We start from the raw sequence: 14719 nt of genomic DNA on the forward strand, positions 1-14719 counted from the left end.
TAATTAAGTAAAAGCAAAAATGGTTAATTTATATTTTTATCTTCCTATTGTTTCCCAAACTCTGTTGGAGGGAAAACGAATATCAAAATCGCAAAGTTTGGGTGACCCACAAATTTGATTCTATATTTTGGATCATAGAAAGTTTACTCTATTTACTGAGACTAATCAGAAGGACTTTCTCCCATATTTACGCACTTTCAGGTAGCTGCTTTACACGTGCAATTTCTCAGTAATTAAGTGGATGCGGAAAGTTACTATGAACGCATTCACAGGTTTCAATTCAAGAATACTTTCTTGGGGGGGCCTCATGGTATGGAATGTTTTTCTAAAAAACTGACAGATACTTGACTTTCAAGGCCACATAGAAAGCTTCATGTTATTCTCTAGGCTTTTGTATATTAATAATGCAAATGTAGTTCCTAATTCTAAGCTTTTTTTTTTTTAATGAATGTGTCCAAATGTCACTGAGGCCACAAATTATCGCACTTCATAAAGATCAACACACAACAATGAAAATGCAGTTCACTCGTCATGACAAATTCTGAAATAGGACCCCTTGCGCCCCTCCAAAAAAAAACAACAAAACTCACAGCCCGAAATGATGGTGATTCCATAAACATTCTGCTCAATCTGCCCGAATGCATAAATGTTACAAGTGAGTTGAGTATTTAATGAAGAGATATCTGTAAAGCTGACACTAGATGCTGTTCTGTTTATGATAGTATATTGTTCCTTCGGAACAGTAGCATGGTTTGTTTTCCAGAAAATGTTATCAGCATTTACATCAAAATTATCCATACACTTTTCCTTTAGTACACAAACTGCAGTGAAATTAGAACCAAGTTGTACAACTGGAGATTCAGGGCTGATATGACCACATGGATCTAGAAGAACACCTGAGAAGGAACAATAGAAAACATTAAAACAGGGTACAAAATGATTATCTGGCTGGGAGCCAGTCGCAGAAAAAGAAGAAAACACACAACTGGAAACAAATACTGACAATTTAATGGCTAAATTTGTAAAGAAATACGTAAATTATAAGACAAATGGAGCTAGGTTAAGAAAAATCTATTTAGGCTTCAGCCCATAGTATATTATTCTAACTTTACTGTAGAAAACACAAACTGTCTGCAACATGATTCATACCTGTCCCATCACCTACCCTGCCTCTTGATTCAACCCAGGATCTAAACTAAACTCTCCCCCTCTCCAGTCCCGAATGCTCTTGAGAGGTGGAACTAGGAAGGGGCAGAAAGAGACAATATACATCATTCATACTGGACAACAAAGGAAACAGCAAAGGAGCAATAAAAAACAAAGACTAGAACAAGATAGGCAAATACATTAGTTTTAACAATAAATGTATGAGATAAAATCTCAATTAAAAAACAAAGAATCAGACTGGCTAAAAATAATAAAATACAAATATATGCTTTAACTACCACCTACTTCATGCTGATAAATCCCTATCTTTAGCCCTAACCTCTCGCCCATCAAAAAAAAAATCAAACCCGTTGCTGTCAAGTTGATTCCGACTCATATGGGCCCTATAGGACAGAGGAGAACTCCCCCCATAGTTTTCAAAGAGCGCCTGGTGGATTCAAACTGCCGACCTTTGGGTTAGTAGCCGTGGCACCTAACCACTACACCACTAGGGTTTCTGTGATAGCCTACAGGTACCTTAAACTGAACATGTCTAAAGCTAAATGTATCATGGTTCCTCTCAGACTTATTCTTTTAATTTCTCTATCGCTGCTAATACCACCACTCCCATCCAGTCATCTAGGCCAGATACTCTATAATAAAAACAAACAAACCCGTTGCCGTTGAGTCGCTTCCAACTCATTGTGACCCTATAAGACAGAGTAGAGCTGCCCCAGAGTTTCCTATGAGTGCCTAGTGGATTCGAACTGCTGACCTTTTGGTAAGCTGCCACAGCTCTTAACCACTACACCACCAGGGTTTCCAGATACTCTATAGTCACCTTCAAAATCTCCAATTAGCCTCCTCCAGTCCCCAATTTATAATACTGCACAAAGTTTTGTTGGTTATACATTCTTAATATCACATTACCAACCCTTTCTTGACAACCTTATTTTGATTGTTGAAGCTCAGACCATCATTTTAAATCACAGTCTGGCCTCCCAGTTTATCTTACATGCTGCTACCAGAGTTACCGGCTCTAACATGATTATACTATTTCCCTATTTTAATTTATTGAACAGTTTTCTATTACCATCAAGATAATGTATCACCATGCCAAGTATTTGGCATGACTCTATTCTCTTTCTCCAGTGTCACTGTTCACAAACCTATGGCAGTTTTCCCCAGGGAATTCCATTCACCAGTACGTCCTTGGGTTCCATTCTATTTGAGCTTCAGTTTTCTCACTTGGAAAATGAAGTTAATAGTAACTATCTTGAAAGGTTAATATTAAAAATTACTTATGGTAAATACCTAGTATAATGCCTACTATTCAATAAAAATAAATAGTAGCCTATCATCATCATTACTGCTTTCCATAGAAAGGTAATCTAGTCACACTAATAAGATCTGCAAGGTTCTCTTAGGAGTGACTAGTTCTAGCAGTTAAGGTGAAAGGCAAAGAATCACAGAATCTGAAACTGAAAAGAACCTTGAAGATTATTTACTTTAACACTTTATTTTACAGATAAAGAAAGCTGAGATACCTTCACCTACTTAAAAAAAAAAAAAAAAACCAAACCCGTTATCATCAAGTTGATTCCGATTCGTAGTGACCCTATAGAACAGAGTAGAACCACCCCATTAGGTTTTTGAGGAGCGGTTGGGGGATTTGAACTGCAAACCTTTTGGTTAGCAACCGAGCTCTTAACCACTGGGCTCCGTCTTCACATACTCAACCTCAGTTATCAGCCAGATTCTTCCAATTTCCCTCTTGGTCCAAGCTAGAGGGCCCAAAGTTAAAACTACTTTCAAAAGTTAAACAATTATTTTTTTATGTCATGTTATGGATTGAATTGTATCCCCGAAATATGTGTGTTAACTTGGTTAGGACATGATTCCCAGTATTCTGTGACTGTCCACCAATTTGTCATCTGATGTGATTTTCCTATATATTGTAAATCCTACCTCTATGATGTTAATGAAGCAGGATTAGAGGCAGTTATGTTACTGAGGCAGGACTCAACTGACAAGATTAGATTATATCTTGAGTCAATATCTTTTGAGATATAAAAGAGAAGCAAGCAAAGAGACAGGGGGACCTCATACCACCAAGAAAGCAGCACCGGGAGCACAGCCCTTCCTTTGGACCTGGGGATCCTGCACGGAGAAGCTCCTAGGCCAGGGGAAGACTGATAAGGACCTTCCCCCAGAGCCAACAGAGAAAGCCTTCCCTAGGAGCTGGCACCCTGAATTCAGACTTCTAGCCTCCTAAACTGTGAGTATAAATTTCGCTTTGTTAAAGTCATCCACTTGTGGTATTTCTGTTATAACAGTACTAGATAACTAAGACACTCCGTATTTCTCAAATCCTGCAGTAGGAATTAAAATGTCTTTGCAATCAAAACTGTACTCCCAAATGAAACTCTGGGATCTCACAGGGCCCATTAGGCCCAGAGTCGGAAGGTGAATTTGTTTCAAGACTTATGATGTGGCTTGTTAATATCACTTCCTATGGTGGCACAGTGGTTAAGAATTCAGCTGCTAATAGAAAAGTAGGAGGTTCGACTCACCAACCGCTCCATGGAACAAAGATGTGGCAGTCTGCTTCCATAAAGATTTGTTGTTGTTAGGTGCCGTCGAGTAGATTCCAACTCACAGTGTCCCTACGCACAACAGAACGAAACATTGCCCAGTTCTGTGCCAACCTTACAATCGTTTTTATGCTTGAGCTCACTGTTGCAGCCACAGTGTCAATCCACCTCATTTAGGGTCTTCCTCTTTTCTGCTGACCCTGTACTTTGCCAAGCATGATGTCCTTCTCCAGGGACTGATCCCTTCTAACAACATGTCCAAAGTATGTAAGATGCAATCTCACCATTCTTGCTTCTAAGGAGCATTCTGGTTGCACTTCTTCCAAGACAGATTTGTTCATTCTTTTGGCAGTCCATGGTGTATTCAATATTCTTCGCCAACACCACAATTCAAAGGTGTCAATTCTTCAGTTTTCCTTATTCATTGTCCAGCTTTCACATGCACATGATGGGACTGAAAATACCATGGCTTGGGTCAGGCGCACCTTAGTCTTCAAGGTGACATCTTTGCTTTTCAACACTTTAAAGAGGTCCTTTGCTGAAGATTTACCCAGTGCAATGCATCGTTTGATTTCTTGACTGCTGCTTCCATGGGTGTTGACTGTGGATCCAAGTAAAATGAAATCCTTGACAACTTCAATCTTCTGTTAATCATGATGTTGCTTATTGGTCTAGTTGTGAGGACTTTTGTTTTCTTTATGTTGAGGTGCAATCCATACTGAAGGCTGTGGTCTTTGATCTTCATTAGTAAGTGCTTCAAGTCCTCTTCACCTTCAGCAAGCAAGGTCGTGTCACCTGCATAATGCAGGTTGTAGTGAGTCTTCCTCCAATCCTGATGTCCCGTTCTTCTTCATATAGTCCAGTTTCTCGTATTATTTGCTCAGCATATGGGTTGAATAGGTATGGTGAAAGGATACAACCCTGATGCACACCTTTCCTGACTTTAAGCCATTCAGTATCCCCTTGTTCTGTCTGAACAACTGCATTTTGATCTATGTAAAGGTCCCTCATGAGTACAATTATGTGTTCTGGAATTCCCATTCTTTGCTATTTTATCCATAACAAAGATTTACAGCCTTGGAAATCCTATTGGACAGTCCTACTCTCCTACAAGGTTGCTATGAGTTGGAATTGACTCGATGGCAATGGGTCTGATTTAGATTATTTTAAGTCTCAGTGCATATCTTACTCTCAGTTTCCAATAGTATGGAACTTGATCTTGTGGAGGATCTCTGCTAATAACTTACCCTGTGACAGCGAACCAGTACTTACAACTCTCAGACCTCATTTTATTCATTGGTAAAATCATTCCTGTGTCACTTTCCCTGAAGTAATTATAGGGAATAGCAACATGTTAAAAAAAAAAAATTGGCATAGCAGCACTTACGAAAATACCTTGCAGGGGGAGGGTGCAGCTGGCAAACACAGAAGGCATGCGTTATTTGAGTAAAAATACGGTAATCTAGCTTTATAGGGTTATCAGGCTATTTGAGATAAAATTGTAGAGAGTATTTTAAGAAATTTGTTTCATAAAGTTATATTTTACGTTCATGTCGGCAAGATGAAGAAATGTGGATCAGAATATACCAGACCAGTTATCAGACTGAACATTACGAAATTTCTGATATTTAACTATTTTCAATCTACAAAAACAGAAATTTCATAGGTTCAAACTAATAGATTTATTTGATTACTCATACACAAAAAACACTGGCTAAGAAGAAAGTCAACCAAGAGGGAAGTCTTGAGTAGTATGCTGATGTCTCCTGACCTCAGTGTCCTGGTGGCAGACTGTATATTCCAAAGATGGCCACATTTATTTATTCCATCCCACATGTTCTTCTTAAAATGTGACTGATACTCCTTTTACTATGAGGTTGGAGTCTATACTCCCTCCTCTAAGATCTGTGTGGGTACTTGCGTCTGCTCCAGCCAATGCAGTGTGCTATGTGACTTCCAAGGCTAGGTGGTTAAAGTAGAGCTTGTGACTTGACTAGATATCTTTCTCACATGGGATATTTGCCCCTGGAACCCAACCACATGTTATAAGGAAGCCAAGGCCACATGGAGATGCCACGTAGGGGTGTTATGGACATCAGTCCCAGCAAAGCTCTCAGCCTACAGCCAACATTAACACCAGACACATAAGTGAATAAGCCTTCAGATGATTGTAGCCCAAAGTCTGAATCTTCCAGCTAAGGGCCCGGACATTGTAAAGCAAAGATGAACCAGTCTGCCTGTGCTTGTCTGTATTCCTGACCCCATGAAAAATAGTAATTATTGTTTTAATGTTAAAACAACATTAAAACAAAAATTATAGTAAATAATTATTGTTTATTGTTGTGTTTTGGGGTCATTTTTGAGGCAGTAATAGATAACTCCTTAATAGGTAACTAATGCTATGTTAATTTCACCAACAGCTTGGAGGAAAACACAGAAGACACACTTACCAAGTTTCATGAACCTTACCTATAGATTCAGTGGCGAGGAAAATAAATGAAGCTTGCACTATCCTAGTCCACAAAGTCAACATCTTGTATAGATATTTCTGTAAAAGATACATGTAATATTATTTTTAACATTTTTTTCTCTCATATACACACATAATAAGTTAAGACACAATTTCTAAAGCTCTTGTTTCCATTATGTAGTTGTTTTCTAAAAGCTGGTACAATTCCTATGAGAATGCAGAAAACAAGTCTTCAGAATGTTTTCCTTTATTCCCATGGAAGTTATGGCTATGTAAAAGACTGCCAGAAAACATAATTTATACTTTAAGGTTAATTGAGAGGGCACCAAGAAAGTCAGAAAACTAAAAAAAGGCTATAAATTTTTAAAATTAGATGAAATTTGTATTACGATTTGGTCCTCAGTTACTAATAGACTCAGTATATTAAAAGATAATTATATTTAAAAATATAATCCAGACTTTGACGATAATACAAAATGTTATGAATAGCACACTTCATGTCTCTGTACAGCTAAAGTTTACTTTCTATCCTTAAAAATGAGGTGGGGCCTGGTTCACGGAGGCGGCACGGCCACGCGGCTGGAGGGACGAGAAGTCCCCGGGAGGCAGCGACTGATTTTGGAGTCGAGAGTGCACCGTCCCAGTAGGGGAGCCTTGACGCTGGGCGTGGGGCTGGAAGCGGAGGATCTGACCGTGACTCCAGCGGGCCAGACCCCCCGGGGGCAATCTCCACACAGACAGCACACATAGGCGACGCGCCCGCGGGAATCTCAGATATAAGAGTCATTCCAAGCAAGACAAGCAACTCTGGCTATATTCTGAGGTGCTACTCTCCTATCTCTCTGTTCCCTCCCCCACCCTCCCCAGGCGGCTTCATTAACATCTGAATAGCCTGAGCCAGAGGGAGAACTCTGATAGGGATCTGACTGCAGTTTTTTTTTAGCGGATTTTCTGGAAAAACTAGTTTCCCAGTGATGGCTCGGAGACAACAATCCATATCAAACCACTTAAAGAAGCAGACCGTGACAGCTTCTCCAACTCCCCAAACAAAAGAATCAAAATCTTTCCCAAATGAAGATACAATTTTGGAACTATCAGATACAGAATATAAAAAACTAATTTACAGAATGCTTAATGATATCACAAATGAAATTAGGATATCTGCAGAAAAAGCCAAGGAACACACTGATAAAACTGTTGAAGAACTCAAAAAGATTATTCAAGAACATACTGGAAAAATTAATAAGTTGCAAGAATCCATAGAGAGACAACATGTAGAAATCCAAAAGATTAACAATAAAATAACAGAATTAGACAACACACTAGGAAGTCAGAGGAGCAGACTCGAGCAATTAGAATGCAGACTGGGACATCTGGAGGACCAGGGAATCAACACCAACATAGCTGAAAAAAAATCAGATAAAAGAATTAAAAAAAATGAAGAAACCCTAAGAATTATGTGGGACTCTATCAAGAAGGATAACCTGCGGGTGATTGGAGTCCCAGAACAGGGAGGGGGGACAGAAAACACAGAGAAAATAGTTGAAGAACTTCTGACAGAAAACTTCCCTGACATCATGAAAGACGAAAGGATATCTATCCAAGATGCTCATCGCACCCCATTTAAGATTGATCCAAAAAGAAAAACACCAAGACATATTATCATCAAACTCACCAAAACCAAAGATAAACAGAAAATTTTAAAAGCAGCCAGGGAGAAAAGAAAGGTTTCCTTCAAGGGAGAATCAATAAGAATATGTTCTGACTACTCAGCAGAAACCATGCAGGCAAGAAGGGAATGGGACGACATATACAGAACACTGAAGGAGAAGAACTGCCAACCAAGGATCATATATCCAGCAAAACTCTCTCTGAAATATGAAGGCGAAATTAAGATATTTACAGACAAACACAAGTTTAGAGAATTTGCAAAAACCAAACCAAAGCTACAAGAAATACTAAAGGATATTGTTTGGTCAGAGAACCAATAATATCAGATATCAGCACAACACAAGGTCACAAAACAGAACGTCCTGATATCAACTCAAATAGGGAAATCACAAAAACAAACAAATTAAGATTAATTAAAAAAAAAATACACATAACAGGGAATCATGGAAGTCAATAGGTAAAAGATCACAATAATCAAAAAGAGGGACTAAATACAGGAGGCATTGAACTGCCATATGGAGAGTGATACAAAGCGATATAGAACAATACAAGTTAGGTTTTTACTTAGAAAAATAGGGGTATATAATGAGGTAACCACAAAAAGGTATAACAACTCTATAACTCAAGACAAAAACCAAGAAAAACGTAACGACTCAACTAACATAAAGTCAAACACTATGAAAGTGAGGATCTCACAATTTACTAAGAAAAACGCCTCAGCACAAAAAAGTATGTGGAAAAATGAAATTGTCAACAACACACATAAAAAGGCATCAAAATGACAGCACTAAAAACTTATTTATCTATAATTACCCTGAATGTAAATGGACTAAATGCACCAATAAAGAGACAGAGAGTCACAGACTGGATAAAGAAACACGATCCATCTATATGCTGCCTACAAGAGACACACCTTAGACTTAGAGACACAAACAAACTAAAACTCAAAGGATGGAAAAAAGTATATCAAGCAAACAATAAGCAAAAAAGAAGAGGAGTAGCAATATTAATTTCTGACAAAATAGACTTTAGACTTAAATCCACCACAAAGGATAAAGAAGGACACTATATAATGATAAAAGGGACAATTGATCAGGAAGACATAACCATATTAAATATTTACGCACCCAATGACAGGGCTGCAAGATATATAAATCAAATTTTAACAGAACTGAAAAGCGAGATAGATACCTCCACAATTATAGTAGGAGACTTCAACACACCCCTTTCGGAGAAGGACAGGACATCCAGTAAGAAGCTCAACAGAGACACGGAAGATCTAATTACAACAATCAACCAACTTGACCTCATTGACTTATACAGAACTCTCCACCCAACTGCTGCAAAATATACTTTTTTTTCTAGCGCACATGGAACATTCTCTAGAATAGACCACATATTAGGTCATAAAACAAACCTTTGCAGAGTCCAAAACATCGAAATATTACAAAGCATCTTCTCAGACCACAAGGCAATAAAACTAGAGATCAATAACAGAAGAACGAGGGAAAAGAAATCAAATACTTGGAAAATGAACAATACCCTCCTGAAAAAAGACTGGGTTATAGAAGACATCAAGGAGGGAATAAGGAAATTCATAGAAAGCAACGAGAATGAAAATACTTCCTATCAAAACCTCTGGGACACAGCAAAAGCAGTGCTCAGAGGTCAATTTATATCAATAAATGCACACATACAAAAAGAGGAAAGAGCCAAAATCAGAGAACTGTCCCTACAACTTGAACAAATAGAAAGTGAGCAACAAAAGAATCCATCAGGCACCAGAAGAAAACAAATAATAAAAATTAGAGCTGAACTAAATGAATTAGAGAACAGAAAAACAATTGAAAGAATTAACAAAGCCAAAAGCTGGTTCTTTGAAAAAATTAACAAAATTGATAAACCATTGGCTAGACTGACTAAAGAAATACAGGAAAGGAAACAAATAACCCGAATAAGAAATGAGAAGGACCACATCACAACAGAACCAAATGAAATTAAAAGAATCATTTCAGATTATTATGAAAAATTGTACTCTAACAAATTTGAAAACCTAGAAGAAATGGATGAATTCCTTGAAAAACACTACCTACCTAAACTAACACATTCAGAAGCAGAACAACTAAATAGACCCATAACAAAAAAAGAGATTGAAACGGTAATCAAAAAACTCCCAACAAAAAAAAGTCCTGGCCCGGACGGCTTCACTGCAGAGTTCTACCAAATTTTCAGAGAAGAGTTAACACCACTACTACTAAAGGTATTCCAAAGCATAGAAAATGACGGAATACTACCCAACTCATTCTATGAAGCCACCATCTCCCTGATACCAAAACCAGGTAAAGACATTACAAAAAAAGAAAATTATAGACCTATATCCCTCATGAACATTGATGCAAAAATCCTCAACAAAATTCTAGCCAATAGAATCCAACAACACATCAAAAAAATAATTCACCCTGATCAAGTGGGATTTCTACCAGGTATGCAAGGCTGGTTTAATATCAGAAAAACCATTAATGTAATCCATCACATAAATAAAACAAAAGACAAAAACCACATGATCTTATCAATTGATGCAGAAAAGGCATTTGACAAAGTCCAACACCCATTTATGATAAAAACTCTTACCAAAATAGGAATTGAAGGAAAATTCCTCAACATAATAAAGGGCATCTATGCAAAGCCAACAGCCAATATCACTCTAAATGGAGAGAACCTGAAAGCATTTCCCTTGAGAACGGGAACCAGACAAGGATGCCCTTTATCACCGCTCTTATTCAACATCGTGTTGGAAGTCTTAGCCAGGGCAATCAGGCTAGACAAAGAAATAAAAGGTATCCGGATTGGCAAGGAAGAAGTAAAGTTATCACTATTTGCAGATGACATGATTATATACACAGAAAACCCTAAGGAATCCTCCAGAAAACTACTGAAACTAATCGAAGAGTTTGGCAGAGTCTCAGGTTATAAAATAAACATACAAAAATCACTTGGATTCCTCTACATCAACAAAAAGAACACCGAAGAGGAAATAACCAAATCAATACCATTCACGGTAGCCCCCAAGAAGATAAGATACTTAGGAATAAATCTTACCAAGGATGTAAAAGACCTATACAAAGAAAACTACAAAGCTCTACTACAAGAAATTCAAAAGGACATACTTAAGTGGAAAAACATACCTTGCTCATGGATAGGAAGACTTAACATAGTAAAAATGTCTATTCTACCAAAAGCCATCTATACATTTAACGCACTTCCGATCCAAATTCCAATGTCATATTTTAAGGGGATAGAGAAACAAATCACCAATTTCATATGGAAGGGAAAGAAGCCCCGGATAAGCAAAGCACTACTGAAAAAGAAGAAGAAAGTGGGAGGCCTCACCTTACCTGACTTCAGAACCTATTATACAGCCACAGTAGTCAAAACAGCCTGGTATTGGTACAACAACAGACACATAGACCAATGGAACAGAATTGAGAACCCAGACATAGATCCATCCACGTATGAGCAGCTGATATTTGACAAAGGACCAGTGTCAATTAACTGGGGAAAAGACAGCCTTTTTAACAAATGGTGCTGGCATAACTGGATATCCATTTGCAAAAAAATGAAACAGGACCCATACCTCACACCATGCACAAAAACTAACTCCAAGTGGATCAAAGACCTAAACATAAAGACTAAAACGATAAAGATCATGGAAGAAAAAATTGGGACAACCCTAGGAGCCCTAATACAAGGTATAAACAGAATACAAAACATTACCAAAAATGATGAAGAGAAACCCGATAACTGGGAGCTCCTAAAAATCAAACACCTATGCTCATCTAAAGACTTCACCAAAAGAGTAAAAAGACCACCTACAGATTGGGAAAGAATTTTCAGCTATGACATCTCCGACCAGCGCCTGATCTCTAAAATCTACATGATTCTGTCAAAACTCAACCACAAAAAGACAAACAACCCAATCAAGAAGTGGGCAAAGGATATGAACACACATTTCTCTAAAGAAGATATTCAGGCAGCCAACAGATACATGAGAAAATGCTCTCGATCATTAGCCATTAGAGAAATGCAAATTAAAACTACGATGAGATTCCATCTCACACCAGCAAGGCTGGCATTAATCCAAAAAACACAAAATAATAAATGTTGGAGAGGCTGCGGAGAGATTGGAACTCTCATACACTGCTGGTGGGAATGTAAAATGGTACAACCACTTTGGAAATCTATCTGGCGTTATCTTAAACAGTTAGAAATAGAACTACCATACAACCCAGAAATCCCACTCCTCGGAATATACCCTAGAGATACAAGAGCCTTCATACAAACAGATATATGCACACCCATGTTTATTGCAGCTCTGTTTACAATAGCAAAAAGTTGGAAGCAACCAAGGTGTCCATCAACGGATGAATGGGTAAATAAATTGTGGTATATTCACACAATGGAATACTACGCATCGATAAAGAACAGTGACGAATCTCTGAAACATTTCATAACATGGAGGAACCTGGAAGGCATTATGCTGAGCGAAATGAGTCAGAGGCAAAAGGACAAATACTGTATAAGACCACTATTATAAGATCTTGAGAAATAGTAAACCTGAGAAGAACACATACTTTTGTGGTTACGGGGGGGGAGGGAGGGAGGGTGGGAGAGGGTTTTTTTTATTGATTAATCAGTAGATAAGAACTGCTTTAGGTGAAGGGAAAGACAACACTCAATACATGGAAGGTCAGCTCAATTGGACTGGACCAAAAGCAAAGAAGTTTCCGGGATAAAATGAATGCTTCAAAGCTCAGCGGAGCAAGCGCGGGGGTCTGGGGAACATGGTTTGCGGGGACTTCTAAGTCAATTGGCAAAATAATTCTATTATGAAATCATTCTGCATCCCACTTTGAAATGTGGCGTCTGGGGTCTTAAATGCTAACAAGCAGCCATCTAAGATGCAGCAATTGGTCTCAACCCACCTGGAGCAAAGGAAAATGAAGAACACCAAGCCCACATGACAACTAAGAGCCCAAGAGACAGAAAGGGCCACATGAACAAGAGACCTACATCATCCTGAGACCAGAAGAACTAGTTGGTGCCCGGCCACAATCGATGACTGCCCTGACAGGGAGCTCAGCAGAGGACCCCTGAGGGAGCAGGAGAGCAGTGGGATGCAGACCCCAAATTCTCATAAGAAGACCAAACTTAATGGTCTGACTGAGACTGGAGGAATCCCGGCGGCCATGCTCTCCAGACCTTCTGTTGACACAGGACAGGAACCATCCCTGAAGACAACTCATCAGACATGAAAGGGACTGGTCAGCGGGTGGGAGAGAGACGCTGATGAAGAGTGAGCTAATTATATCAGGTGGACACTTGAGATTGTGTTGGCAACTCTTGTCTGGAGGGGGGATGGGAGGATAGAGAGAGAGGGAAGCCGGCAAAATGGTCAAGAAAGGAGAGACTGAAAGGGCTGACTCAAGACGGGGAGAGTAAGTGGGAGTAGGGAGTGAGATGTATGTAAACTTATATGTGACAGACTGATTGGATTTGTAAACGTTCACTTGAAGCTTAATAAAAGTTATTATAAAAAAAAAAAAAAAAAAAAAAATGAGGTGGGGGAGTGATTTCTTGGATGGGTGTCCACTTACTGTTAGAAACATTTAAATCTGCTAGCTTTCTATGGCACATAACATTAGTTCTGAAACTACCATGCACATTAACTTAATGACTAGTTTACTTAATTTGAGACTCAAAACAACCTTAAGTAATAATATTCTAATTCAGATACATGAAACTGATAAACTACAATTTTTTTAAACATATTGTATAATCAGAACTTTTTTTTTACAATTATCTTCAATATGCAAAATAATTTTTAAAAACAATTTATACTGATATTCATATTGATTGTAACAGAAAAGTTCCTTCTTTATAGAGTATAATATATATTCTTTTTAACATAACCATAGAAGCATCTAAAATATATTCATAATTCCCTAATATCATCAAATACTAAATCAATGTTCAAATTTTTCTGTTACATAAATTTGTTTTAAACAATTGGTTTGTTTATATCAGGACCCAAATTAAGTTCACATGCTGCATTTGAGTGATTTGTCTCGAGTCTGTTTTAATCTACACATTCCCCTTTCCTTTTTTTTCCGATGTTTATTTTTTGAAAGAATTAGGTCAGCTGTCCTATAGAATTTCTCACATTCTAGATTTTGCTGTTATCTCCATAGCGTCATTCATGTTCTCCCTACACATGCGGCTTTTCAAAATTACAGATAATCCTGGGTTCCACCTAACAAACCTAAATCTCCAGGGGTAGGGTCCTGGCGTGTTCATAGTTTCAAAAGTTCCTCAGGTGATTCTAATGTGCCACTAGGTGAGAAGCACTGGCCCAGAGTTTGTTTTTTTTTTAATCTATTTAAGTTTTTCAGTCAACGAGATTTTAAAAATATAACAAATGTCTATGTAATAACTTCCTGTTATAGGAAAAAAAAAGGAACAAATACAGTCCCATTCTTCTCCTCCAGTCCCAGTTTAACTGCTGTTTTCCCATGTAGAACTTATGCTTCCATTACATATGTAGTTACCCGTAAATAACGTATAGTACTACATTTATTCTCAGAATACGAAGATGGTTTAATATTATAAAAATCTATTAATGTGGCAGTGTGGTTTGCAGCCAGATAATGGTGGAATCTGTAAATCTGTTATTATGTACTTCTTTAAAAAAAAAAAAAATCTTATTGCTATAACTAACCATATTGACAGGTTAAATGCACAAAAGCATATGATACCAAGAATCCAGAAACAGTATTCATGA

General features: G+C 37.9%; 1 protein-coding gene across 1 annotated transcript in view; it reads right to left on the reverse strand.

The window, feature by feature from the left end:
- The window catches only part of IL6ST (interleukin 6 cytokine family signal transducer), a 61920-nt gene that overhangs the window by 26798 nt on the left and 20403 nt on the right, over positions 1-14719 (reverse strand). The window contains exons 2-3 of the mRNA XM_049863784.1: positions 6210-6288; positions 591-896 (exon numbers count right to left, since the gene is read on the reverse strand). Of these exons, the coding sequence (XP_049719741.1) occupies positions 591-896; positions 6210-6273 (370 nt within the window). The 5' untranslated portion in view covers positions 6274-6288. The remainder of the gene's footprint in view (positions 1-590; positions 897-6209; positions 6289-14719) is intronic.

This window comes from Elephas maximus, chromosome 2, assembly GCF_024166365.1.
Source record: "Elephas maximus indicus isolate mEleMax1 chromosome 2, mEleMax1 primary haplotype, whole genome shotgun sequence".
In the NCBI taxonomy this organism is placed as follows: domain Eukaryota; kingdom Metazoa; phylum Chordata; class Mammalia; order Proboscidea; family Elephantidae; genus Elephas; species Elephas maximus.